Below are 27,548 nucleotides of genomic sequence, written 5' to 3'. Positions count from 1 at the left end.
TTTTGAACATTAAAGCATGTAAACATTTCCCAGTAGAGGTACTAAATACAAATATGAAACCTGAAAAAGGAGCCCGACCCCAAATGGGACCCTGGCCCTTACTATGAGCCCCTCTGCTGTACGTGTATTGCATACAGTAGTGGTCCAGATTCGCTGTGACAGAGGAGCTGCATTGGCTGTTTCTCCGTCTTTTTTGGGGCCGGGGAAGTCAGGTCTGGTTGTCTTTAGTGTCGGGCGGCTGCCTCTATTGTCATCACAAGATGGCTCCAGCCCTCCACTGTGACGCGTGTGTGTGAGTAATGTGTCCAGACAGGCCCGGTTGTGTGTGCATTTGCTGTAAATGTGTGTGCTTGTGTGTGAATGTATGAAGCTTGTGTGCACCCATGCAAGTGTGTTAGTGTACTCCACCATGTGTGTGTGTTGTCGACTCAGCCTTTTCCAGCCAGCCCCTTCCTCGCCTTACTCTCTAATCCCCATAATCCTCTGCTCCCCCTCCTCCCTTTTCCTCCTCCCTGCACCCTCGTTTCTCTTGTCCCCTTCCTGTCTCCCACTCCTCTCTCCCCCCCCCACATCCCTCAGTCCGTCTCCTAATAGCCACTTGGGTCTATAAATAGGTTCATAATGTGGTCAAATTGACTTCCATTTGTTGTCACACAGATTGAATCTCCAATGTCATTTTGGAAACCATCTTTCAAGTTAAATGTTTCAACCAAGGCTTTAGATTTTTGCTTACATGTTCAATCAATTGTTTAATTTCAATCTGTTTATTATAACTATTTATTGTATACAAAATGATAAATATAACGTAATTAGATACTTTAAATAAGGAAAAGCCATTTGAAAGTAATATGGTTTTGTATAGTGTATGTTGGGGCTTATGAATTCAGTTTAGTGTTTTGTCTATGTGCTTAGGTTGAGTTTGATTTGTCTTCATTCAGATTGCAGACCTTATTTTCTTTCTAATCAATCATTTCATTGTAATGAATGTACCTTTGTGTTCGTTCCTCCTCCAGGCGGTGGAGAGAGAGCAGGTGGACAGCATTCAACCCAAGCTGCAGCACATCAACGCCGTGGGTCAGGGTCTGATCCAGAGCGCCGGCAAACACACCGACACCCAGGCCCTGGAGCACGACCTGGAGAACACCAACCTCCAATGGAACTCACTCAACAAGCGGGTACGCCTTCTTTTCGAGTGCAACTAGATAGTTACCAATGACTACTTGTGTCTTTTATCAACAATGTTTCCATTGATCTTGATTCAATACGTCATGAGGTCAAAGAAAGATGTGAAGGAGAGTTCTACGGACTTAGGAAAAAACATTTATGGTCCTAAGAGAATCCAACTGCACTAACACCAGGCTACATAATTATGTGACAGTTATGCTGCGTTCCAGACAACTCACAAAATTCCTACTAGAACATTTGTATTGAAACGCCCCTTGAATCAATTCACCCCGCCTCCATATTTTCTAGTTGTCTTACGGCAAACAACAATGAAGGCTAACATTGTAAATGGTAAACCCTAGACTAAAAAGCAACCTACAGTATATGTTCATGTATTTCAGTAAAATCAATCAAACTATAATTTGGTAAAACCTGTTCTGGATGTAAATTGATGTCAAGACAGGTAATCAATGTAATTAGGTAGAGGGTTAAAGTAAAATATCTCAAAAAGTTATCTTCTCCACCAAAAGGTTTTGTGAAAAACATTTAAAAAATGCCAAAGAAAACGGGATCCCCCCGCTGGTGAACACTTGCCAAGACAATGTTGCCGTTGAAGAACCACTTCTGTAAAACCAAGCTTTAAATATGAAATAAAGAAGGCCGTCAGTCACAAAAGTCAAAGGATAAGTCCCATTGAGGACCCTCCTGTCCACTCATATCCAGCCACATGATTTCCCATTAGTTTGTTTGTATGTAAATATGAAATTTTCTTTGAGTGCTTTTTGACTTTCTTTTTTAAGTCACGACCGTCTCTCCTGTCCTCAGGTGGCAGAGCGGATCGCCCAGCTGCAGGAGGCCCTGTTGCATTGTGGGAAATTCCAGGATGCTCTGGAGCCTCTGCTCAGCTGGCTGAGCGACACAGAGGAGCTGGTGGCCAATCAGAAGCCTCCGTCAGCAGAATACCGCGTGGTCAAGGCTCAGATCCAAGAGCAAAAGGTACGAGATACGAGGAGAGGAACCTTTTCTTTAAAAAAAAAAAAAAAAAAGCAAAAAGTTATAAGAAATGTTAAAAAAATCAAACATTTCAGAACTCAAAGCAGAAGAGATATATTTAAGCTTCAGAAGAGGATGTTAAGAGTTTTCTGCTCAGGTTAACTTTTAAGTAGATTCATTTTATTTTTTTAAAACATTGCTGATACTCGGATGCCCTCAGTGTCCTTCAATAACAAACAATAGGTATTTGAATGACAAAACACACACACACACACACACACACAGCGTCAATGATCCATCTGCCTGGCATCCAAAGGGCCCCAGTTGACCGTTTGCCAGTCAGACTGGCATAAAAACAGAAACACACGCATGCATGGTGGATTAGCATTGTTTACAGAGACACACACACATTTCCCTGTTTATCCAACATTTACTTCCTGTGTTTGTGCACATAACTGTGCAGCAGTCCTGACCGGCGATCAATCACACGTGTTTACATCCGTAACAAAGGGTGGTGTCACTGTTTGGCTGAGAGAGTGTAAAGGAGTGCATTCCTGTTGGTTCAAAGAGAGGCTGCTATCAGGAAGGAAGGATGTCCATTAATGTATGTTGTGTTCTGATCTGAACTGTTTTATCCCTTGTTGAGTGAATTACAATTTGTTATGTGTCTACCATATCAAAAGTAGCACCCCCCTTGTTAAATGTTTAAAAACAGATTAAGATGGTGAAAGATCTAGTCCCATGGTCGAACCTAATTCAGAAACTGCTGTTAAGAAAACCCTCTTTGGTCTTTATTTCCTCCAATACCGATGTGTTTCTCCTCCTCCAGCTGCTCCAGAGACTGTTAGATGACCGCCGGCCGACAGTGGAGATGATCCGCGCTGAGGGAGAGAGGATCGCAGCCACGGCCGACACTCAGGACCGGGAGAAGATCCAGAGCCAGCTCCAGAGTCTGGCAGAGAGATGGACCGAGCTGCTGGACAAGGCCAGCGGCAGGTGAGTCTGCTGAGTGCAGGGGGGGGGGGCAGGAGAGAGGGGTCTCTGACTCTACCAAGAATATAATAATAGTATGAGTGATGCCTCATCTTTATCTGCATCGCTGCTAAAGTACCACATTCAAACAGAATGAATAGACATTAAAAAAAAACAAGCTTAACAATGTTGTGTACAGCCTGACACAAAACCATCAGTTCCGTCTATTTTATCTCTGAAAAGGCAACATAGATAATATCATAGAAAGCCAAACAGCACCGATTGATCTTGCTGTAAATGTGTGGTTTTGGAAAGTAATTGGTGGTGTTCCTCAACGGCATGTTATCTTGTGGTTTTATCATGTTATCTTGTTTCATCTGTGTGCGGCTCGGTTGAGCACTACTGCACTTAATAAAAGGAAAGTGTCATTACTTTCAGTCTCTGTGGTCTGCGAGTAATTTAAGCAGCACTCCTTGTTCACTTGGGAAATAAATGAGTACACCCTCGCAAAGCACACTGAAGAGGTTTGTATGGATGATCTCATTTACAGTAATGTCATAATAAACATTACAATGTGCTTAACAACATGCAAACATCCTGTAAGGCATGATGTCAAAATGTCTGCCATGTCTCTGGAATATATTGCACTGTCTAGTATGAACACAAACAACATACATATTAGGAGAGAGTCAATACAATCTCACACACACACACACACTCTACTGGTTTTCTTATAAGCAAAGTGTGAGATGCTAACACACACACACAATAAGGCCGACAAATGTGTTTTCTCACCACTCTCTTGCAACAATAATACATTTATCAATTCAGGAAATTCTTTAAAAATGTGATACTATATCATAAAGGTTTCATGAACATTTAATAAACTGTGTTTGTTCAAAAAGACGGCAGCTGTGTGGCACAAAATCAGGTCCATGTTGAGCAAAAAAAAAAGCAATAAAGCAACAATAAAACCTCCTTATCATCATCTCTTTCCCCTCCGTTTTGTCTTGCAGGCAGAGGCAGCTGGAGGAGCTGCAGGTTTTGGCTCTTCAGTTCCACGAGGCCCTGGAGCCTCTGGGAGAGTGGCTGAGTGCCACCGAGAGGCGCCTGGGCTCCGCTGAGCCAATGGGAACCCAGACGGCCAAGATCACACAGCAGATCGTCAAGCACAAGGTACCGTTTGGCCCCCATTGTCTCGCCTCATAAAGAGGTCACAAAGGTCCACTTTTATCTGGGTCAGTGAGCAGGAGACTGGATACCTGCCGGTTTTTGGATAGTGTAATCTAAATAACAAAATCATATCTAAATGTACACAGTCCTCTAATCCTAATTCTTGAAAAAGGTGAGTTGAATTGAATTAGTGAAAGTTGTGTCTTCATAGAGAACTTTACTAAATCAAGATATGTTGATGGAGACAAAAGCAATCGTTCACAAGATCATAGATTAAGACTCTCTGATCGATCACAGTGAAAGAGTATGAGAATACTTATGTGAACAAGTAAATAAAAACAATTTCCTTAGATTTTTAAACATTTTGTACATGTGATACATTTAAACTACATTAGCCACATTTATAATTGTAGGCAATCCATGTATGTATAACCTAAAACATGGTCTTTTTAATCTAATTCCATATTTTAAACAATATTACAGACCATAAAAGTACAATTCTTTGCAAGTAGTGTATCATATTTTACACACTATTTAATGATTTCATGCAAGCACATGTATTACCTTTTGAAATATAGTTGGTATTCCAGTTATGCAGCTCGCCTTTTGCACGGACAAATAACATAGAGAGCACATACAGTGCTCCATCTCGATAATACCCTTAATCTAAGCTACTGTAACTCAATGGAAACATGCTGGAAGAGGAAGCACGAGGCACAAAGCAATCATTCACGACCCCAACATACGCTTTACAACATGCATGCTACGTTTTTTTTTCATTCCAGTTGTTTGTAAGTCTTGGTTTTATTTTATATTTTATTTCTAAATGTGTTATTATTACAAATGGAAAACAAATGGATATACTGTACTAGCAATGAGAAAATAATTTGAAAAACACATATGGTACACATTCAAAGCCAGGAATAATAGAAGAAAAAGAGTAATAGGGAAAAGAGTAATAGTGACTTGTATTGAAGACAGTAACTCAGCCTTATCTTCATCTCAGTTGATATATAGTATTTTTGTAATATGTTTACAAGGGATAGCCATAAAAAGGACATCATTTAACTGTAAACATCCAGAAAGGGAACGTTTTATGAGGAAAATAATACATTTAAAAAATGCTGGTAGCAGTCTGCCGCACACAGTGCCAGACATGTTAGACAGAGATATTATAAGTCAAGAGAGAACAGCAAAGAAAAAAAGTTTCTTGTAAAAATATCTTAACTAAATGAGGAAGCAGATGTTAATCATAAAGCACCCATTTTTGTTTTGTTTTTAAGTTTGTTTTAAGTTGTTCTCATTCATTTATTCTTTGATGTTTATGCTTTCCTGTCAATCTATGATTTGTCATTTGCATGCTCACATTTTAAGTTTTGATCCATCTTTTTGTTCTGTTGTTTTGCTGTCCTTTTCTCACTTCCCTTCACCCTGCCCTCAAACACACAAACACACACACACACATACACACACACACAACTCCCAGGCGATCCAAGAGGAGATCTCCTCACGTGAATCTGAGGTTAACCACCTCGAGTCCGTCAGCCAATCGCTGACCCCGCTCAGCTGCACGGCCGATCGCAATTGGCTAAGCGAGCGCGTGGGGGCGGTGAGGTCCAATCACTCGGAGCTCACTGATTGGTGCTCCCGGCGAGCGGGCATGCTGGAGCAGGCGCTGGCTAACGCCCAGCTGTTTGGGGAGGAGGAGGTGGAGGTGCTGAACTGGCTGGCAGAGGTGGCTCAGAGGCTGGCTCAGGTCTCCGTGCAGAGCTACCAGCACCAGCTGCTGGCCGAGCAGCACAAACACACCCTGGTACGCCCTCACGCACTCTCTGAATCACTCGTTCTCCTTCCAAAACATGGGAGCAGTATTTAGTACGTTTATTAAGAATAATATACAATATATCAATAATTATAAAATTACATTTTGAATCGATTCAAACTGCACAGATATTTCATTATAAATGTTGACATTTCAAATTAAATTATATATTTAATTATTTATATATTCATCTTTCTTGTAAACTTTTTTTTTTTTTACTTATAATAGTTTTAAAATATATATTTTTTATAATAGTTACATTTTTGCTCCTTTTCTTACAAATTAATTATTCAAACACGTAAGGAAATGTCTTGTTTGTTTGCCACCTTGGCAAAAAACCTGATACTGATTCTGAAGTAAATACACTTTTTTTGTATTTAAATACATTACTTGAATATCAATGTATGACAATATATATACCTAAAATAATTCACGTAATAATTTCCTTCAGTATTTTATTGTATTAGGATGTACTTCTCTTATACGAAGACCTGTAGCACTACTGGTGTAGTTTATTTACTTCAACTTTTTTGATCAGTTTCTTAAAGGATGCTCACTGTACATAAGACTTTGTTCTCGGAGCCAAAGAGAAAATATCTTACTAGATGTTAAACCCGCTCTGTTCTCCCCTCAGGCTCTAAATGAAGAGATTGTGAGCAGGAAGAAGACGGTGGACCAGGCTATCAAAAATGGACAAGCTTTACTAAAACAGACCACAGGTAATCTCAGAGCCCTTATGTTCTACACTTAATTTAAACTCTATTGCAATCTAAATGTGTGCTTAACATGTCTGAAAGTGTTAAAGTATTGTATTTAATTCGATTCTTAGAAAGAAGATATAAAAAGCAGTCAATATTCTGTAAAATTGTAAATGATGTTGTGAAACCTAGTGAAAAATCCCCACCCATCCAATAGTTGTTGTAGATTCATATCCAAACACCAAACTGTAACATCTGGTTTGTCTCTCTGTCCTAATGATATTAGCCATGCTGACTGCTGGCACTATTAGTAGATCATTGTCGGTCTATCCCATAATAACACTTTTTCAGACCAATGTTGTAACAACTAGAGGTACTGTCAAGCCCAAGAAGCTGTGAGATTTGGCAGAACATGCTTACAACGAGGAATTTTAGGAGATAATCAAGAAATGAAGAGCCACAAATTAGAAAGGGATTTGATCTGGTGTGTCGCCTGCAGGAGAGGAGGTCCTGCTGATCCAGGAGAAGCTGGACGGCATCAAGTCGCGCTACGCTGAGATGACGACGGGCAGCAGCAAGGCGCTCCGCACGCTGGAGCAGGCCCTGCAGCTGGCCACACGATTCGCCAGCGCCCACGATGACATCAACCAATGGCTGGATGCCGTTGAGGCGGAGCTTAACAACGTGGAGCCCGACGCAACACCCGCCTACCAGGAAAGACAGAAGGTGGGAAGAGTTTAAGACAGATTTTTATATATTTTTGCAATGATTTTGAAGACACTATAAAACAAAAGGGTATGCAGAAACTAATTTGTGACTTTATGTTTTTCAAGTTAATGCAGTTAAGTGATGCTTTTGATGGTGTTTTCACTATTTGACATTACAGTCTGCTTCCTGGTATATTATTAACATGGCTGTGAGTCACTTAGTTTAAAATGAGTGTTTGGATCAATATCTATACATTGCATCTGTTCTCTTGTACACTCATTTATGGATTTGTGTTATAAAATATTTGTCTGTTGAAGATGCAGTTTATTTTAGCATTATGGAGTTTTGTGAAAGTGACTCCCGCTGGGGCACTTGAATGACAGTCTGTAACCGAGGTGTTAAGTTGATCAAACTTTAATCATCCACATTTTACACTTACTTTTGGTGACAGCTCCTGTCGGTAATGACATTTTCATCCTCTCCAGTATCAACCCACTCACAGTTGCCATGGTGACATTGATTTCTTGGAACTCAATTACAGTTTATCATAGCTATTGAATTTATTTAGAAATGATTGCCGTTTCATTTGTTGCTGCCATCCAGTTGGTTTCACTCTATAACGCCATTTTCAGCATTTCAAATGTAATACGTTTTCAGTTTTTAAAAGACAAAAATTCTCCATTTGATTGCAGCTTCTTTTTCTGTAAACAAATCCTTATCTTTGACTTTTGCAGGAGCTGAAGAAGGTGTCTGCAGAGAAGCGCCTGGTGCTGGACACGGTGAACGAGGTGGGCAGCGCTCTGCTGGATCTGGTGCCGTGGAGGGCCCGCGAGGGTCTGGACCGCCTGGTCGCCGACGCCAACCAGCGCTACCGCCAGTCTGATGAAACCATCAGGCAGCGGGTGCAGCTGGTACAAGCTGCCATCCAGAGGTCACAGCAGGTACTGCAACATATGTGCAATAAATGTTTTGCTCAAATTCCATTCATTTAATGTATTTTACTGTGAGCACCAGGGACATTAGAATATATACAATCAACGTAATTAATACAAAATAAAATATTGATATGTTATTTACATCCACATCTCGTAAACAATCCAGCACTTCTCTCACTATCAGTTAGAAAAACATTTATTTGGGAACTTTTTAGTTATGTCTAACTGTAAAAAAATAGTTCCCAAAGAAAATGTATTACGGTTTTAATCCTTTATCTTATATTTTTAAATAAACATGGACCATGCTTAAAAATACTTTAAACTCAATAATAGAAGAAACCATTTATGCCAGATTTATTTATTAGCTCATTTCTCATTCTCATTCTCAACCTGCCTAGACTCTTATTTTAAGTGTAATTCATTTGTCGTAAGTGAGACAACGAAATTAACATAGTGAAATATCAATTTGACTGATGCCACTATTATCACTTTTTTAACCTGCTGAACGCTAACTTCTCCATCTTTCAGTACGAGGAGGCGGTGGATGCAGAGCTGGCCTGGGTGGGGGAGACGGAGCGTAAACTGACGTCTCTGGGGCCCCTGAGCTTGGAGCCTGACGTGACCGTGGCCCAGATGCAGGTGCAGAGGGCCTTCAACATCGACATCATCCGACACAAAGACACTGTGGATCAGCTGCTCAGCACCAAGGAGGACATCCTGGAAACCTGCAGCGACGCCCAGAAGGACGCACTGATGGTCAGTCACTGAACATGAGAAACTAAACTAATCAAACTTACATGGGATCTTTGGAACTGATATCTGCATGTCTTTACATTTCTCCTTCTGCAGGTGAAGACAGATTCGCTCAGCGCTCGATATGAAGGCGTGAATCAGATCCACAGCGAGCGGTTCTCAGCTCTGGAGCAGGCCCAGGTTTTGGTCGCTCGCTTCTGGGAGACACACGAGGAACTGGAACCATGGCTGGGCGAGACAGAGACCCTCATCACGCAGCTGCCCCCGCCCGCCATCGACACCGACGCCCTCCGCCTGCAACAGGACCAGATGAGGGTAAGAGACGATGTCAAGTCTGTTCTCTTATTCCAGCTGAAATGTGTATTTTGTTCCTCACTCTCTTTCCCTTGCCTCTCCAGCTGCTGAGGGAGTCCATCGCAGAGCACAAGCCCCACATTGACAAGCTGCTGAAGATCGGACCCCAGCTGGCCGAGCTTAGCCTCACAGAGGGGGCGAAGGTGACGCAGCGCTACAGCGAGGCCGAGAGGCGCTACCTGGCCATCAAAGAGGGGGTCAAAGGTCGTGCGACAACCTTAGACGAGGCCGTTTCACAGTCATCACAGGTACGTCTCAGAGGAGAAACTGCTCACTGTTTAAAGAACTGTTTTAACTGCAGACCTGGGTCTCATAAATTAGTATTTAATCTACTTGGGTACCAGAAAGTCTGAAGGCTTTGATGAGTTGTTTTAAAGTTAATTCAGTAAGCTTGAATTATATTTTGTGTACGATTTTATCTCATTTGGTCCACTTTGCACCCCCAATTTTGCAGGGAGGGAATGATTTGCAAATTGTAGTAAACTTGTAAACGCTGTTTACAGCTTGTTAGATCATGTCTGCAGCCCAAGTCAAAACAGTCTGATGTGATTCAAAAGCAGCATGAAGTGTGCGTTTGTGTTTGCTGCTGGAAACTAGAGGATAATAACTAATTAACATGCATTCATGTCATGAGATCAGTGAAAGCTTATTTTTTATTTACTGTCTTTTTTGTAAACACAGAATAGGTGAAGACTGGGAAAATGCAGCACAATCAGTTGAAAACATTACAAATATATATGTTTAAAAAGCTCAGGTACAGTTGACTGCATATAAAAGAGGTCAGACAAAGAGTGAGATATTGTTAAGATCCTAGATGTTTATAACAATCCCGTTTTCCAAATATTTATCTCCCTTCTCCTTTTGAAGTCATAGTCAAAGTTATTTTCTCCATTAAGCGCATAGAGTTCATGATGTTAATAAATACAATAAGCAATGAAGGGGGAGTTCCCCTGGAGCTAGCAGTTTGTAATATGTTTTAGTACTTGCGTAAAAAATAATCCTCAAAAGTTATGTATCCATTTTATTGAAAACTTTTAGGGATATTTCAGCGGTACATTAAAATGAAGGAAAAGTCAGATTTCAGATGTAGAATCCCTGAGAACATTTTGTACAGTTTACAATTTTTGAACTGAAATATTATTAGAAAGAGCTAAAACATACATCCTAGGGAAACTATTGCTCAGCCAAAACGTTCCATTTTTCTTATCACAACGTCTATGTCTTTTAGTGCTAGTTATCTTTCACCTATCCTTACACTTCATCTCATGAGACGTCATTGAATCACCTGTGTGGCAGCCTTACGTGTCGCTGCCTTTCGATACTGCCTGACACTGTGTACTGTATGCATGGCTCTGATTTAACTCATTGTAATGTTTCTCCACCCTCCTCCACCCCCATCACACCAATCCACGTGTCTCTTCCTCCACCTGCACACTGTCCCCATCCCTCACTCCATCCTCACCTCCCACCTCCTTGTTGTCTCTCCTTCCTCATCCTTTACACTTCATCTAAATCTCCCTCACCTTCATGTCCACCCCCCATCCTTTGCAACCCTCCACCATCCCATCCCTTGTTCATTGTGGATGTGCTGTGTGTGTTAACCCCCCCAACCACCAACATTTTCTGCGTCATCACTGCTCACTGCATCACCCAGCTGGTAGAGGTAAGACCACAGACTGACTTCGACCAACTGGCACTCAGGGGCGGCTGCGACACCTGATTTGGTTTATTAGTCAAATATGAGTCAATACTTAGATGTTTAATCAGACTTTCTTTTAACTAATTCAGTTCTAATCTGGCCACAAAAAGTCTTAATGTAGCTCAAATGCTCAAGTTTGTCTTGACATTACTGAGTACAAATTTTAAAACCACAATGTAATATAAAATCTACATAATGGTCCGGATCATGTGAATGCCAACCCTGAGTGTCATTCAATTCAATTGGTTAGGAAATGTCTTTTTTTGTAATTTTGTAGATTGAAATAAGCCTAAAAATTAGACATGCTTTCTATTAAGGATTATTTTAGTCTCATAATAGGCTTGATGTATGTCCTTGAAGCGAGTCATAGCTGTCCTTCTGTATCACAAAATATTTCCCTTGTGTCTAAATGATGTTTGTTGTCTTATGTACTAATAAAGCAAATTGATTGTCTGGAGGTACATACAAAAGCCCATCAATTACTAGAGATGGTACTGTCTTTGCTCTTTTGTTCATAATGTCTCCACAATTCAAAAGGTTTGTGTAGAAGCAGCTCCCTCTTGTGTGGTAGATCAGTCCCATTTTGTTTACCTGGATGACATGCTGAATGTGCAATATTGAGATATTAAAGAGGCCATATAATACTAATCGGGGTTTTCCCTTTCCTCTAGTGTGTTCTATAGGTTTGTGTGCATGTTAATGGTTTGCAGAGGCTAACATCCCAAAGTTCTCTCCAGAGGGAGTTTCTCTCCCACACACTCCCTCTGCCTGAAACGCCTCCATTGGGCTCTTTTGTTCACCATCATTATGTAACAGTCGCTAAACATTAAAGCATTTAAACCGTTCACAGTAGAGGCACACAATACAACTAATAACCTGAAATTGAGCATAATGGGGCCCTTTTAAACATTTGATAAGAAGTGTATAGCTGTTTTACATCCCTGTTGAAATCTGATGTTCAACTCATAATAAGAAAAGTGAATGCAGTGTGCCGCAGATGGCCGACCACCCACACCATATCTCAGTATTTTCCCACTTTCAAAATGTCCCCCAGCTATAAAAAAACCCAAACCCAGCCCCCTCAACACACTCTCTCTACTTCCTCTTTATTCAACTTTTATCCAACTCTCCTTCCGCCCCCAGTTTCACGACAAGATGGACCCCCTGCTGGAGACCCTGGAGGGGGCGGTGCAGCGACTGCGGCAGCCCCCCCCGGTGGCAGCCGAGGTGGACAAGATCAGGGAGCAGCTGGGGGAGCACCGAGCCCAGGGGCTGGAGCTGGACAAACTGCTGCCCAGCTTCTCGGCTCTGTGCGCCCGCGGAGAGGAGCTCATCGGACGGGCTGCTCACGACGACCCTGCCGCTCAGGGTCAGTAGGATGTGCCTGACCGGGAATATAAGAGAAACAACATTCAAAATCACATGCAGGCGTATATTCCATGTGTCAAACAGGATGAGGGATTTACATAAATATGAATAATCTCCCTTATATTTCATTACAAATAGTTTGTTTTTAATAATTGATTTGAATTTCACCTTTTAATGTACTTTTTCTATTCATTGATAAGATGCTGTGCATACAAATTGTAGGTCTCCATCACAGACTGAAAAACATTTAAAATAAAAAAACCTCACTTTCTTATGGACCTTAAAAAGGTTGTACTTATTTGAAGCAATGCAGTAGCACCTACGGTGGTTTGGCTTATTCAAAGTGAGTGTCCTTGCAGGATTCTTTCTTTATTGAGTTGAATTCTTCATGGTTTATTGCACCTTTTGTAAGTCACTTGTGATATAAGCATTGACTTTATGTAATGTAAAAGAAATGGCTACCAACTAAATATCTAAATAACCTAATTGGCTGCCAACTCTTCTTGTAGGCATTCACTGTGTGCCCATAAAAGTGGATTCTTTTATTTAAAAAATTGAAAGAACTTGCTATTATTGAAAATAAATATGAAAGAAAAACAGTTCCAAAAGGAAATCAGAAAGTGAAGTGATAGGAAAACATACCAGGCTTCTGTAATCTGGGATAAAAACATTACAAATCTTATTTTGGGCTCCAGTCCAACTAGTCCACTGACTAAACAATCCACTGTAAGTTGTAGTGGCAGAAAGCCAGCGCGCAGGCCTTGTCAAATCTTGAAACTGAACAGATTCAGCAGCTCTGCATATTCCATCCAACGCACATGGTCCAAACACACGTGTCTTTGTTATATGACCCTCCCTATGCCCTCCACACTTTATGAAGTGAAAGGCCTCACTGTGCAGATACAGTGGGAGTGGACTGATAAGAGACTTAACTTAAGCACTCAAACAAAGAAAACATTATTATTACTTTTTTGACATTACACAAAAAATGACCAAGAAGAATGCCCAGTGAGATCCAACCAGCTTTTCTCCACCAGTCTGTGTAATCTCTGACTCCTCCCCTTTTCCTCCCCAGCCGTCCGTACCCGCCTCCTGCGCCTGCGCTCCCTGTGGGATGAGATCCGGCAGCGGGCAGAGGAGAAGGAGGGGAAGCTGAACGATGTGTATGACCTGGCCGGGAAGTTCTGGGCCGACGTGGCGGCGCTGCTGAGCACGCTCCGAGACTCCCAGGACATCGTGAGGGAGCTGGAAGACCCCGGCGTGGACCCCTCACTCATCAAACAACAGATCGAGGCTGCTGAGGTATGGAGGGCCAGAGGGAGGGGCTTAATATAAACAGTCGGCAGAGCAGAGGAACAGAAGAGCCAATAGTGTGTTTTTACTTTGAAGGACTCAGTACTCTTTCTCTCCTTCCACCAGGCGATTAAGGCAGAGACCGACGGCCTGAGGGAGGAGCTGGAGTTTGTCAGGACCCTCGGAGCCGACCTCATCTTTGCCTGTGGAGAAACTGAGAAACCTGAAGTGAAGAAGACCATTGATGAGGTGAGAAATCAATAGTAGTTGAATGTAACTAAGTACATTTACACTAAAGTACAATTTATTTTTTTTTTACTTTTAAATCCTCTACATTTAGCTGAAGTTGCTTTTCAGGTCAATATTTACATGTAAAACATATCATCAGTTTAAAAAATATTGTGTATTCTTATAAGTTGCAAGCCAGTACTAGTAGTTTAAAATGCTGTAGCTCTACCACCACAACGTTCAAATGCTGTTTACATGAATGCATGAATAATAACAAACAAATGTGCTCACTGAGTGGGTTCATTTTGCACCAGGAATACTTCTACTGTAAATGTTGACGCTAACACTTCTCTACCAGTTAGTACGATTTTGAATGCAGGACTTGTTTTGGAATATCTTTTCCTGTGGTATTACTACTTCTACTTCACTAAAACACTTTTAAACAACACCAAGTTCTTGTGAAAAGAGGGATTGGCTTTTGTAAACAAAAGATAATTAAATAAATGATTTAGCCCTGCTACAAGTTGGCCTAACTAACATTATTCCTCTGTGTGCTCCCAGATGAACGCTGCCTGGGAGGGTCTGAACCGGACGTGGAGAGAGAGGATGGAGAGGCTGGAGGAGGCCATGACAGCGTCTGTGCAGTATCAGGACGCTCTGCAGGTCTGTGCACCACTTAGTCTTTGTTTATAGTCACACTGGGCCTTATCAGATGCACATAAGCCCTTCTTTGGTGTCTTCTTTGCAGCAATTAAGAAACCAAAACAGTTTCTCACATTGCTATAAGGTCATCCATAATAACTGTGATCATGTTGTTAACTTATTGTTTCTGTTTTATTTTCCAGTCTATGTTTGACTACCTGGACAACGCTGTGATCAAGCTGTGTGACATGTCCACAGTAGGAACTGATCTTGGAACTGTCAAACAGCAGATTGAAGAGCTCAAGGTTGGCAAAGGCCTTTCATTTTCACTTCTTGTTTAAACAAATCACTCATTAATTTGAATATTATATACAAAACATATGTTTTATTTTATCTAGATATTTTCCATGATACTTATTATCATCTTTAGTGATTTGAGTAGTTAAATACCTTAAAGTCAATAATTAAGGTATGTGGTAGGTATTTGTACTTGCTGGATTTTCTATTAAATGTAACTAACTTTTTCAAAAAGAAAATGGATGAAACGGGTAGTTTTAGACATATGAGAAAACTGTTCAGATTGCAATTATTGTTTGGAGATAACCTTGAGTCAGTATTAAGAACTAACACCACATGACTCTTCTCTTCCTCTCATCCCTCTGTTCCCCCTGAGCAGCAGTACAAGGTGGAGGTTTACCAGCAGCAGATTGACATGGAGAAGCTGTGCCACCAGGGAGAGCTGCTGCTGAAGAAGGTGTCCGACCAGACGGACCGGGACATGATCCAGGAGCCGCTGACCGAGCTCCGTCACCTCTGGGAAAACCTGGGGGAGAAAATCACACACAGACAGGTAAGAAAACCGAGCGTAGCAGCAGTGGGGCAGAAGAGTTCAAATCTACACAGCAGAGTAGCAAAATAATAGAAAAATGTTTTACTGTTACATTATTCTGTAGCTTACCCCATTGTTTATCTTGGAAGTAGTCTTTGTTTGAATTCTGGAGGATTTCCAACTGCTTTTCATACTACCTAAATGTTTAAGTTGCTATTTTTAAGATGAAACTTCTGTCTTCCTTCCACAACAGCACAAGCTCGAGGGTGCCCTGCTGGCCCTGGGTCAGTTCCAGCACGCTCTGTCTGAGCTGCAGGCCTGGCTGAACCACACACACACCACCCTGGACACACAGCGGCCCATCACCTCTGACCCCAAGGCCATTGAAATCGAGCTGGCTAAACACCACGTATGTCTCCTTTTATCTCAACTTATACAAGAGAGTTCTCCTTTGTTTCATTATCTTTTGACATTCTCAAAAGTCCAAAAAAGGAAAATGGGGAGCTAAGGCTGGATATGAAAAACCAGTATATTTATGTTTAATTAACTTCTCTCTCCCTCCTCTCTGTCCCAGGTTCTACGTAATGATGTTCTTTCCCATCATGCCACTGTGGAGAATGTGAACGGTGCTGGCGCTGAGCTGCTGGAGTCGTCTCCTGGCGACGAGGCCAGCCAGCTGAGGGACCAGCTGGACCATCTGAACCAGGGCTGGCAGAGCCTCCTGCTGAAGACCCAGGAGAGGCAGAAGCTGCTGGAGGCTGCCCTGCACCAGGTAGGGGAGGAGACACAGATCTGAGTGCTGTGGAATCACAGGGACACCCTGCCTTTAGTATGAGGAAGAAAGGAAACAAACCTGATCAAAACAGTCATAACTTATATATTTAATAGTTGTTATTTCAATATGTTATGCATGATTGCAGTAGTGATGGTAAAAACAATAGCTTATTAGGTCCAATGCTTGTATAAAAACAAAACAACATAAAAACACTACAGAGCCAAGGAAAGGAGTTAATATTCCAAGAAAAGTATTTTCCATTTCTGAGATTAAAGTGGTACATTTATGAGAAAAAACTTAATGATATATGAAATTATAAAATTATACATTTGCAAGAAAAAATCTGAAATTCTCTAACATTAATGTCACAAATGTTTTAGTTTTTTTATTTAATGTCAAAATAGTTTATCTTTTCAAGGTTTGATCAACCTCATCACACCACAGCACCACTTGCCTTTTGTTTCGTCTACAGTGGACAAGCTTCATTTGAATGAATGTATTCTTTGCCATCACATTTAGCATTAGAGAAAACCTTCTAATTTTAGCCCATAATCACCATATTATCATAAGCATCCAGTCTTCAAATATACTTAGCTGTGAATTTGGCCAACAACATAATTGATTTGTACTTAACTCACCTTTTTCCCTGTAGGCTGAGGGTTTCCATGGCGAGTTGGAGGAGTTCCTGCAGTGGCTGAGGAGGACGGAGAGCCAGCTGTCTGCCGCCAAGCCCACCGGCGGCCTCCCTGAAACAGCCAGGGAGCAGCTTCAGCAGCACGTGGTAACAAACCAGAATCACACTGCACCTTTATGCTCAGAGCATCATCAACAATACACAAAGAGACACCTTAGACTTTCAAATGGTAGATGCTTAAGTCACTTTCGCACTTCTGCTTCATTTTGCAAATTCACAAGAAGAGATTTTTGGAAATCAGACACAGTTTAATGAGGGAAAGTGCAAGCAGAGATGTTAATATAAACTAAAAATAGTCCGCCCATATAATTGGGCCTGGACCTAAGACCCGAGTTCAAGCCCGGCCTGGAACCATTTGCTGCGTCTCATTCCCTCTATCTCCCCTTTTAACTATGTCTCTATCATTGGTAAATAAAAAAATAATCTTTGAAAAAACCATATAGTCTCTCCCACGCTGGGTAATAAACATCTTGTTGGTATAAGCCAGTGTTGTAATGCTGAAGTTATAAGGTATTACTTTATTATTGCTGTAATAAACACTTGTACAATTCTTTAATCCTCTTTCAAAAACAAATTTTAAATGTAACAACCCTGCAAAGCTGATTCAGTATGAGGACAGCCTTTTTCTAAAAATACTATACTAAGTATACAGCAGCTATTTCTGCAATGTCATAAAATCATTTTATAAGCTCATATATTTTTACTAGCAAAGTTTTAAGCAGATGTTCAGAGTATTATCTGACACATTGTGCTCTGTTCTCCTCAGTGACACATGTGGTGTATGATGACTGTGTAACTCGAACAGCTTCTATTGTCCTCATCCAACCATTGCTCACCTCTTAGTGTTATCTCACACTTGTGTCTTCTCTCTGTGTACAGGAGCTCCAGGCCCAGCTGGCTCAGCGGGCAGACCAGTACCACAACCTGCTGGACCAGGGAGAGTCCATGCTGCTGGCTCGGGGGGGAGAGGAGGCCGGACCCGGCACCACCCAGACCCAGCAGAACCTGGCCATGCTGCAGAACAAGTGGGCCAGCCTCAACACCAAGATGGACGACCGCAGGGTAAGACTGGGACACGAGGAGGTGTTTTATTGCTCTGCCCTACTTTATTCTAAAGATACATTGGCCATTGACAGCCACACACAAACACACGCACGCACACACGATTTAGTGGTGTGGAAGTTCCTTAGAACGAGGGAAAAAGACTGGCAATTTATAACACCTGCAAGTCCAAAATAGGCCTTGGAGAAACATCTTTCAAAATAAGGTTAAGACAAGAGAATTGTCCTTTAATTTTATGCATTTTTGAACAAACAATTTATTTTCATTAAAGATACAACAATGTTTGTCTATGCTGTAAATTATAGTTCTTAAAAATAAACATTGGACAAAATCTGAATGTGCAAATCACGTTACATTTTTCAATTAGCACAATTAAATGATGAAGGCACTTAAAAATGACAAGGTATTACGAAATGTGATCTGTATTATTTTTTATATAAGAAAAAAGGTCCCGACAATTGGGTCCTCTCTATGTAGCTCCGTCCTGTTCTGTTTGTAACTAATATCATGTTTCTGGTTTGTCTTTTAATTGTAACTTAACTTTTCAGGCGAAGCTGGATGAGGCTGTTTCCTTGGCGACAGGTTTCCAGACCTCTCTGCAGGACACCATCAACTGGCTAACCCAGGCTGAACAAACCCTCAACATGGCCCAGCCCCCCAGCCTCATCCTGGACACAGTCCTCTTCCAGATCGATGAGCACAAGGTACTGGACATCCCTCTCTCACTAGAAACATGTTTAAGATATCTAAGCCACTGTTACACTATCCCTGACTCGTTTTCCCAACCTCCACACAGGTGTTTGTGAATGAGGTGAACACCCACAGAGAGCAGGTCCTGGCTCTGGAGAAGGCCGGCTCTCAGCTCCGCTTTGCCAGCATGAAGCAGGACGTGGTTCTCATCAAGAACCTGCTGCTCAGCGTCCAGGCCCGCTGGGACAAGCTGGTGCAGAGGTCCCTGGACCGCGGCCGACACCTCGACGAGGCCCGCAAACGCGCCAAACAGGTACTGAACAAGTCATACTGACAGTGGCAAGGAAATGCAAGTTAATGTATGTAGCACATTTCAGCAAAAAGTTATTTAAAATACCTGTACAATCAACTTTGAAAGCTTAGAGACAATAAGCCAAGGTAAAAACACAAAAAAGGACAGTCGAGAATCCAAAACTCAATAAAGATCATAGAAAATGAACGTAAGCTGAACTCAAATAAGACGGGTATAAAATACAAGAATATATAAAAAGCTGTTGTTGTCCCATGAAGACCAAGGAGATGCTGAGGATTAATTGTCAATATAAAAACTAGATAAATACATGAATAATGAAATGATTGTCTGTGTGGGCAATATGGCTTTTGACCTTAATGTCTCTGCTATTGGTTACATAAATACATATTTTCAAGATTTGTTTTTAGGAAAGAGCTGAATTGTTATGAACTTTCATGAGCTCCAAATCATTTATGTACATTACAAAAATATCAAACTGCAAATCTATAACTTATTTTTAGTTCCACGAGGCCTGGAGGAAGCTGACAGACTGGCTGGAGGAAGCCGAGAACCGACTGGACTCAGAGCTGGAGATCTCCAACGAGCCGGATAAGATCAAAGTACAACTGGCCAAACACAAGGTACTGAAGCAAGTTATTATACTCACTCAATATGTTCTCTCCTTTGTTGTGTTTCCATCTACAAAACGTTTCCTTTCCCTCCCTTTCTCCAGGAGTTTCAGAAAGCTATGGGCTCGAAGCAGCCGGTTTACGACACTACAGTGAGGTCCGGGAGGGCCATGAGGGACAAGGCCCAGCTGCCTGCAGACACCCAGAAAATGGACCACCTGGTGGGAGAGATCCGCGACAAGTGGGACACCGTCTGTGGCAAGAGTGTAGAGAGGTGAGAGGATGAAGGAGGGACGATAAAACATGATTATCCACCTACGATCCAGATGTAGTATATTAATAAAGATGTGTTTGCCGGCTCTTCTCCATCCAGACAACACAAGCTGGAGGAGGCTCTGCTGTTCTCAGGTCAGTTTGCAGAGGCTCTGCAGGCCCTGGTGGACTGGCTTTACCGGGTGGAGCCCCAGCTGGCTGAAGACCTGCCCGTCCATGGAGATCTGGATCTGGTGTCCAACCTCATGGACTCACACAAGGTGTGTAAACAGAACTCATCAAATATAAAGGAGTTATAGGGCTGCAACTAACTATTTTTTTTCTTCATCTATTCATCTACTGATTGTTAATATAGATATATCTAGAATATATAAAAAAAGTGTCGATCCCAGTTTCAAAAGGTTCCAGTTGATGTCTTTTAATTTCTGTTTTTGTCAAAACCCAGATATTCACATTAATATGATGACAATCAGGAAATATACATATCTCAGAGGCTAAAATTAACACTTTTTTGCATGAAAATTCACTGAACCGTTATCAAGATAGTTGTCAATTTGGTCATGTAATCAAAGATTAATAATTTAGTTTTATAGTTTATATTTCTTTATTATTATAATATTACAGGATATTCTGATTCTGACTTTGTTCGTCTTTAAACCTGCAGGCTTTCCAGAAAGAGATGGGGAAGAGAACCGGCAGCGTTCAGGCTCTGAAGCGCTCAGCCCGGGACCTGATGGACACCGGGCGCGAAGACACGGCGTGGGTCAAAGTTCAGCTGCAAGAGCTCAGCAACCGCTGGGACACAGTGTGCGCTCTGTCCGTCACCAAGCAGACCCGCCTCCAGCAGGCCCTCAAACAGGTCAGACAGGAAGCTGCTGATATACAGTTTTCAAACATCACACTGTGTCATTAAATAATGCACCGGACTTTATTAAAAGCCTCTCCCTTACTTTGTTAATAATACCTTTTCTCCCTCAGGCGGAGGACTTCCGTACGTCGATACAGATGCTTCTGGAGTGGCTCTCTGAGGCCGAACAGACGCTCCGTTTCCGTGGCGTTCTCCCCGAAGAGGCGGAGACTCTGCAGGCGCTGCTGCACACACATCGGGACTTCATGGGCACGGTGGAGGAGAAGAGGGCGGACGTGAACAAGGCGGCTGGCATGGGAGAGGGCATCCTGACCCTCTGCCACTCTGACTCCATCACCACCATCAAACACTGGATCACCATCATCAGGGCGCGCTTCGAGGAGGTGAGGAAGGGGCGGTCGCAGGGTTTACTTTTTATAAGCATTTTTGTTTAGAGGATTAACACCAGATTTTCTTATTTAATAATTAGAACAAAAAAAGTCTATAATATTTTTTTTAGGAAACAGTTATTTTCAAGACATATCCCTTTTAAGCATGCATCAGCGTTGCAATTGCTGCCAGAAGATAATTGTACTTTTTTATAACGTTTTAAGCCACATATCTACAGTAAACCTCTTAGATATTGCTGGTATTTTAACCAAATGAACGATTATTGTCATATATGAATTTGTATTTGTCAGAGAAACAAGTTAAAGCACAAGCAGTTACCCCCACCTCATGTGTCCACCAAACTACATTCGAAATACGCAGACTTTTAACGTGAAACTGATTTATACAGTATTTAGTTTTATTCCCAAATTCCCTTTGTATTGAAGTGGAGGAGACCTATGCAGATAATTTGGTTGGTCTGTTTGAAAATCTCCTGAAAAATGATCAGTAGAAACCGACGACTTTGACAAATTACCATGTTCCCATGCTTCTATCAAATTCTTTTTTTCGATTGAGAGACCCCTTAGTGGCAGAAAATTACTGTGTGTTTAAATATTATTTTAAAGGTTGTCATTTAAACATTTGAGCATTCCGGTTTAAGATCTAGAAGACCCTAAATGTATTTTCCCTCCTCTCAACCTTTATTTCCATAGGGATAGAATGACGACATGATATGCATTTCTTATGTTAATCAGCTCAATTTGCTCTACAGGTGCTGACGTGGGCCAAACAGCACGAGCAGCGCCTGGAGACGGCTCTGACCGAAGTGCTCAACAATGCCAACCTGCTGGAGGAGCTGTTGTCATGGCTACAGTTTGCTGAGACCACATTGGTCCAGAAAGACACAGAACAGCTTCCTCAGGACATCACACAGCTGAAGACACTCATCACAGAACACCAGGTGGGCTGACCCAAACAGCCAAACATTAGACCTGCCTGTGTTTGTACACTCCAATAACAGTTGTGTGGTCCAGCTTTGCTTACTAATTTCTGGTGTTCTCAGATATTTATGGAGGAGATGACGAGGAAGCAGCCAGATGTCGACAAAGTGACAAAGACCTACAAAAGAAAACCAGCCGAGGCTCCCAGCAGCCTGGCCGAGAGGAGAGGAGCTCGTAAGCCACCTGTGTTTACCTTCAGATGCACAAATATTATCTTCTCCCACTTTTTGACTTTAGCATGGCATGAGTATTACTGAAAGTTTACCAGAAGGGACTAAGAGGATGTGTTAACCCTGCAGGCAAAAACCAGCAGCAGCAGCAGGCGGCCATGCAGGTCTCTGGAGGAAACCCCCGCCTCAACCAGCTGTGTGCCCGCTGGCAGCAGGTCTGGCTGCTGGCTCTGGACCGCCAGCGCAAACTCAACGATGGACTGGACCGACTGGAGGAGGTACATTTCCTGTCAACACGATCTAATTGAGCCTACATTTAGATATGTAGCAATCTAACAAAAGTTAAACCCCATATTGACATTTTTCTAAATATAAGGCCATTGTTTCTATCACTATGACATGAAATGTGTAACAGCACTGACTCCATTATCCATTTTCAGCTCAAAGAGTTTGCCAACTTCGACTTCGATGTGTGGAGGAAGAAGTACATGCGCTGGATGAACCATAAGAAGTCCCGAGTCATGGACTTCTTCAGACGCATCGACAAGGACCAGGATGGAAAGATCACCCGGCAGGAGTTCATAGACGGCATCCTGGCATCAAGTATGTGATGGGTGACAATGACGAGGTGGATGTCTTGTTTTTACAGTTATAAAGACAGTAAATGATATGTGGATTCCTGTTGTCTGTCTGTGCAGAGTTCCCCACCAGCAGGCTGGAGATGACCGCAGTGGCAGACATCTTTGACAGAGACGGAGACGGCTACATCGACTACTACGAGTTTGTTGCTGCTCTGCACCCCAACAAGGACGCCTACAGACCCACCACTGATGCTGATAAGATAGAGGATGAGGTGAGGAAAATCTAAAGAAAATGACATGGAAGATTAGGCAAATGCATAGTAGTCTGGCAGCATTCATTCAGGGAGTTCTCAAATAGATTTGTAATAAGTATTACAAGTCGATTCATTCTTAATACCATTATTATCTGAAGATTAACTCAGACACACTAAGTCTCTAGTTTTTTTTTAAATCTCTTCCTAAAAGTTTTTTTTTTAAATTTCATTCATTTATTGTTTTACTGACGCTGTATTCTCATTTGATCTGCCTTGTTTGGTTTTCTTTTCTTTTGTAAAGCACTTGTTGAGAAAAGCACTATCTTAAGCTCAAAGTTCTTAAGTTATAATTCACTGACAAGTTGTTTGTGTTGTTGTGCAGGTGACTCGGCAGGTTGCACAGTGTAAATGTGCCAAGAGGTTCCAAGTGGAGCAGATAGGAGAGAACAAATACCGGGTAAGTTCAGCTCATTCTCTGGATCAATTTCAAATGATTCTATTGTATAAACTTAAGATACTATAAATGAGGAATTGCTTAGATGATCAGACAAATACAACCGTTACATTTAAGTGTGATTGATACTTTGGTTAACCGTTCATGAGGTGCATGTGCTTTTTAGACACATCTAGAGCCAGATTTATTTTTGGTCTTCATCAAAACCACTACTGCAAAAACTGTTACTATTTAGTCCATATTGTTGCTTTATGTGTAATAAGAAAATAGCATGTTAAATTGCTAGAATTTACTTTGTGAACACTGTTTGATCCAGGTTTGATTAATGGTTATTTTATCATTCATTACCCGTCTTCACTTGTCTAGCAGGCACCAAATAACTTCATAACATGACTTCACAGCATTTCTCTTGTTCTTCCATCTCTCATCATGATCTCATGGTGTATTAATAGTTGTCTGCATCATAACATATCATTACATGTCATGATAGCAATGATATAACATATCTCACAGCCTCCAGGATTGTCAGCTGAGCCCTCTTTATCATCACCATAACATTAACAAATGTAAATGTGACTGCATAGACACTCTGCTGGGTATGACACTGCTGTCAGGTGATTTCCGAACAAAGTAGGTTTAAGGAGTTTTCATCCCTAATCTAGCTACACCTGTTACAGCCAATAAACCAGATTTGGAGGTCATTTAAATTCTGGAATTTTATCCATATTCATCTACTTGTTTTTATACTTTATGTACTTACATATTTTCCTTGAAAGTTAGAGTAAAGTTTTTTTGTTTTTGACAAATATGATCATGCTGACAGGGTGCCTTGTGATTAAATCTGTGAAATGATTGAACTGCTTCCACACAGAAGAACCCAATGTGGGAGACACATGTTTCAGCCTACATAAATACAAACAAGTATAAATACGTAAAACATAAAAGGAGGGTTCTGGTCTTGGTTTTAATTTGTGGATTATAATATTACGTTTTATAAAAAACTTCAGGAGCTACAATACAGTGATTCCCCCAGCAGTCTGTGTGCATGTATGCAGCACTTTACAGCGGTCATAAAGTCAGTTTGTAACAGTTGTCAGCAGCACTCACTGGATGTGCTGCAGTATGTGTTCACTCATCATTATCCTCAGGGTAATGATATCCAGCATCTGGCTGCAGGACACTGGGACACTAACACCACACCAACCGGCTTCTGTCTCATTGGTTGTCTGTCTTGTCTCTGCTCATGTTTGTGTCTAGCTTCACTTTTCTTCACCATTCTTGCCTTCAAGTAACTGTCATTAGCTGAAACATTTAAATTGGGCTTCACCCTATCTTCCTTTGATTTTAAATGTCACGAGGCAGATTTACGAGGTATTCTTAAAATAAATAATGTTTCCTACCTTTGTTATAATTTCCCTTTTCAATTGAAACCCGTGCCAAATGATCCTAATTTGACAATAACCCGAAGATACCCTTATAAGGGCATGAGACTGCAGTGCCGTGTGCACACACAGGAATTGAAAAATAGTAATTGAAATGTATAAAAAAATAACAAATACTAAAATGCATGGGATGCTATTGACATTCTTTTTTCACATTATGTATTACTAGTGTATTTTTATTCATTTTAAAACAACATTCTGCTTTGTAAAATTGTGGAAATAACTAAGATATAAAAACCTAAAATAACTTATCTTGTTACAGCTGTACAATTTAAAAACAACTTAAAAAAAATTACTTTGCACAAACATGTCAGCACTTAAATTCTCATGAGTATGCATAGATTCAGATTTAATACATCCCAAATCCTCTGTTTTCAAAAAAATGTCTCAAGAATGGTTGGTGAGAAATGCCTATTATACACTCTAACATCCGTCATTCATATCCACTGCATCTTTCCACTTACACAACTAATTCTAAGCTCAAATAACAGAAATAATGAAATGTAACCTTTATTGGAACCAGTATTTAAAAGATCTTGTACACATATAAACTGTACCCATTCCTACATTACCAGCCTCAGTTGTCAGTACGTGTTGTTTCACTCCTGCTTTGTTTCTTTCTCCTTGTGTTCCTGTGCTGCGTGTCTTCTGGATTTATGTAGTTCTTCCTCGGAAACCAGGTAAAGTGACGCTGCCGCTGCTCTGATTGGATGTGTGAAATCTGCTTCCTGTAATCCCAAACCAATGGAGTGCATGAGGGGCCGTACAGGCCGTAATTCATACTGGTCCTCTCACACACATACATTCTCCTTTTACATACATATATTTTCACTCTCATATACATATATATTTACACTCACACATTCATACATTTTGCTCTCATATTATCATATTTCAATGCACACATTCATACATTGTCCCTCACATATTTATTTATTTTTTACCACAAGTTCTTAATAAAACTCACACTGTTGGACTCAGTACTAGTTGACTGCTACCAGAAATAATATGAAGTACTTTTACTGTGTACTTTGTGAGTAATCCTCTGTCAAAGTCCCCTCCATAGTAGGCCTACGTATAATCAGGGTTGGGTTGTAACCATAGACTGTATGGTTGTAACGGAATACATGTAACGGCGTTGCGTAATCTCTCTCGCGCAGATGCAGCGTGTCTGTGAGGCCCCGCCCCCGCACGCAGATGAGAGAGAGAGACATATCTTTTAAAATATATTGAAAGTTAGAAACGGAGATGGTTCGATAAAATGTGCAAGATAACGTTTATGTAGCATTTCTTTATTGTTGCTAGTGAATTGTCCGACCGGCCTACTTCGCTACCGGCCCATCGGGATTCGTCCCGAAGGTCCCGATGGCCAGTCCGCCACTGCTGGTTGGCCTCTTATGATGCTGCTGTCTTTTAATATATGATTATTAGTAAAAAATATTTGTATCACTCAAATATAGCAGGAAAAAAAATGAAGAGCAGCTGATTTGAAAAAAACAAACGCGAGAGGCGGCTGAGTGACCGCAGTGCAGAATCGCTGTATAGTTTAAATCTCCTAACAATGTTGTCCATTTTAGACATAGGCTTATTATATTTACAGCCCTTAATAACTTTCCTCATCCGTGAGTTTTGCCCCGCCCCTCCCCCCCCTCGCTCCAATGACCATTAGACCATTTAGTAAGGTAAAAAGCAAAAACGCCTCTCAGACGCTCTTCCGTTTACTTGTTTAATAAAGAAAAACAAATGGTCCGTAGATACACGGATTCATCTCCCTCCATCATGTTGATTTGAATCAGAAGTTCTGAACATGAGCCCGCCCCGCTCGACCTTCTGAGCCAATCACAGCGCGATAATGACCTGCCTTCCATTTCAACCATACTCCTTCCGTTTCCACTATACTTTCTCTCACACATACATGCATTCTTCTCTTGCATACATATATTGCCTTCAGACATGCATACATTATTTATAATATGAAATGTAAACATTGAATGAATGTGCACGAGAGCAAAATGTATAAATGTGTGAGTGAAAAATGTATAAATATGTGAGGGACAATGTATGAATGTGTGCATTGAAATATGATAATATGAGAGCAAAATGTATGAATGTGTGAGTGTAAATATATATGTATATGAGAGTGAAAATGTATGAATGTAAAAGGAGAATGTATGAGTGTAAGAGGACCAGTATGAATTACGGCCTGTACGGCCCCTCATAGAGTGCTGTCCTTAACACGCTTACAAAAAAGTATATCTTTATAATAAATCATGATTTTTCAAAGAAAAGGAAAGAGGAGCACTCCATTGTGGCTTTGCAACGTGTAAGCAGGTTTCATCATCTGGTTGTGTTCCCGCTGTGAT

At 41.2% G+C, this 27,548-nt stretch overlaps 1 protein-coding gene across 1 annotated transcript in view; it reads left to right on the top strand.

Moving 5' to 3' along the window:
* The window catches only part of macf1a (microtubule actin crosslinking factor 1a), a 243,493-nt gene that overhangs the window by 204,600 nt on the left and 11,345 nt on the right, over positions 1–27,548 (top strand). The window contains 36 exon segments of the mRNA XM_034124538.1: positions 1,014–1,175; positions 1,990–2,160; positions 2,987–3,153; positions 4,146–4,305; positions 5,789–6,115; positions 6,759–6,843; positions 7,322–7,548; positions 8,265–8,471; positions 8,994–9,221; positions 9,315–9,533; positions 9,617–9,820; positions 11,227–11,235; positions 12,415–12,640; positions 13,715–13,941; positions 14,059–14,181; positions 14,722–14,823; positions 15,006–15,107; positions 15,479–15,652; positions 15,885–16,040; positions 16,206–16,403; positions 17,059–17,187; positions 17,980–18,162; positions 18,711–18,866; positions 18,959–19,165; positions 19,666–19,785; positions 19,878–20,047; positions 20,147–20,306; positions 20,711–20,905; positions 21,025–21,297; positions 22,056–22,244; positions 22,347–22,458; positions 22,584–22,732; positions 22,895–23,057; positions 23,153–23,307; positions 23,672–23,746; positions 25,848–25,865. Coding sequence (XP_033980429.1) covers positions 1,014–1,175; positions 1,990–2,160; positions 2,987–3,153; positions 4,146–4,305; positions 5,789–6,115; positions 6,759–6,843; positions 7,322–7,548; positions 8,265–8,471; positions 8,994–9,221; positions 9,315–9,533; positions 9,617–9,820; positions 11,227–11,235; positions 12,415–12,640; positions 13,715–13,941; positions 14,059–14,181; positions 14,722–14,823; positions 15,006–15,107; positions 15,479–15,652; positions 15,885–16,040; positions 16,206–16,403; positions 17,059–17,187; positions 17,980–18,162; positions 18,711–18,866; positions 18,959–19,165; positions 19,666–19,785; positions 19,878–20,047; positions 20,147–20,306; positions 20,711–20,905; positions 21,025–21,297; positions 22,056–22,244; positions 22,347–22,458; positions 22,584–22,732; positions 22,895–23,057; positions 23,153–23,307; positions 23,672–23,746; positions 25,848–25,865 — 5,928 coding nt within the window.

This window comes from Trematomus bernacchii, unplaced genomic scaffold (assembly GCF_902827165.1).
Source record: "Trematomus bernacchii unplaced genomic scaffold, fTreBer1.1, whole genome shotgun sequence".
NCBI classification, from domain to species: Eukaryota; Metazoa; Chordata; class Actinopteri; order Perciformes; family Nototheniidae; genus Trematomus; species Trematomus bernacchii.
The sequence above is the reverse complement of the archived record's forward strand: the minus strand, read 5'-3'. Positions and strand labels throughout refer to the sequence as shown.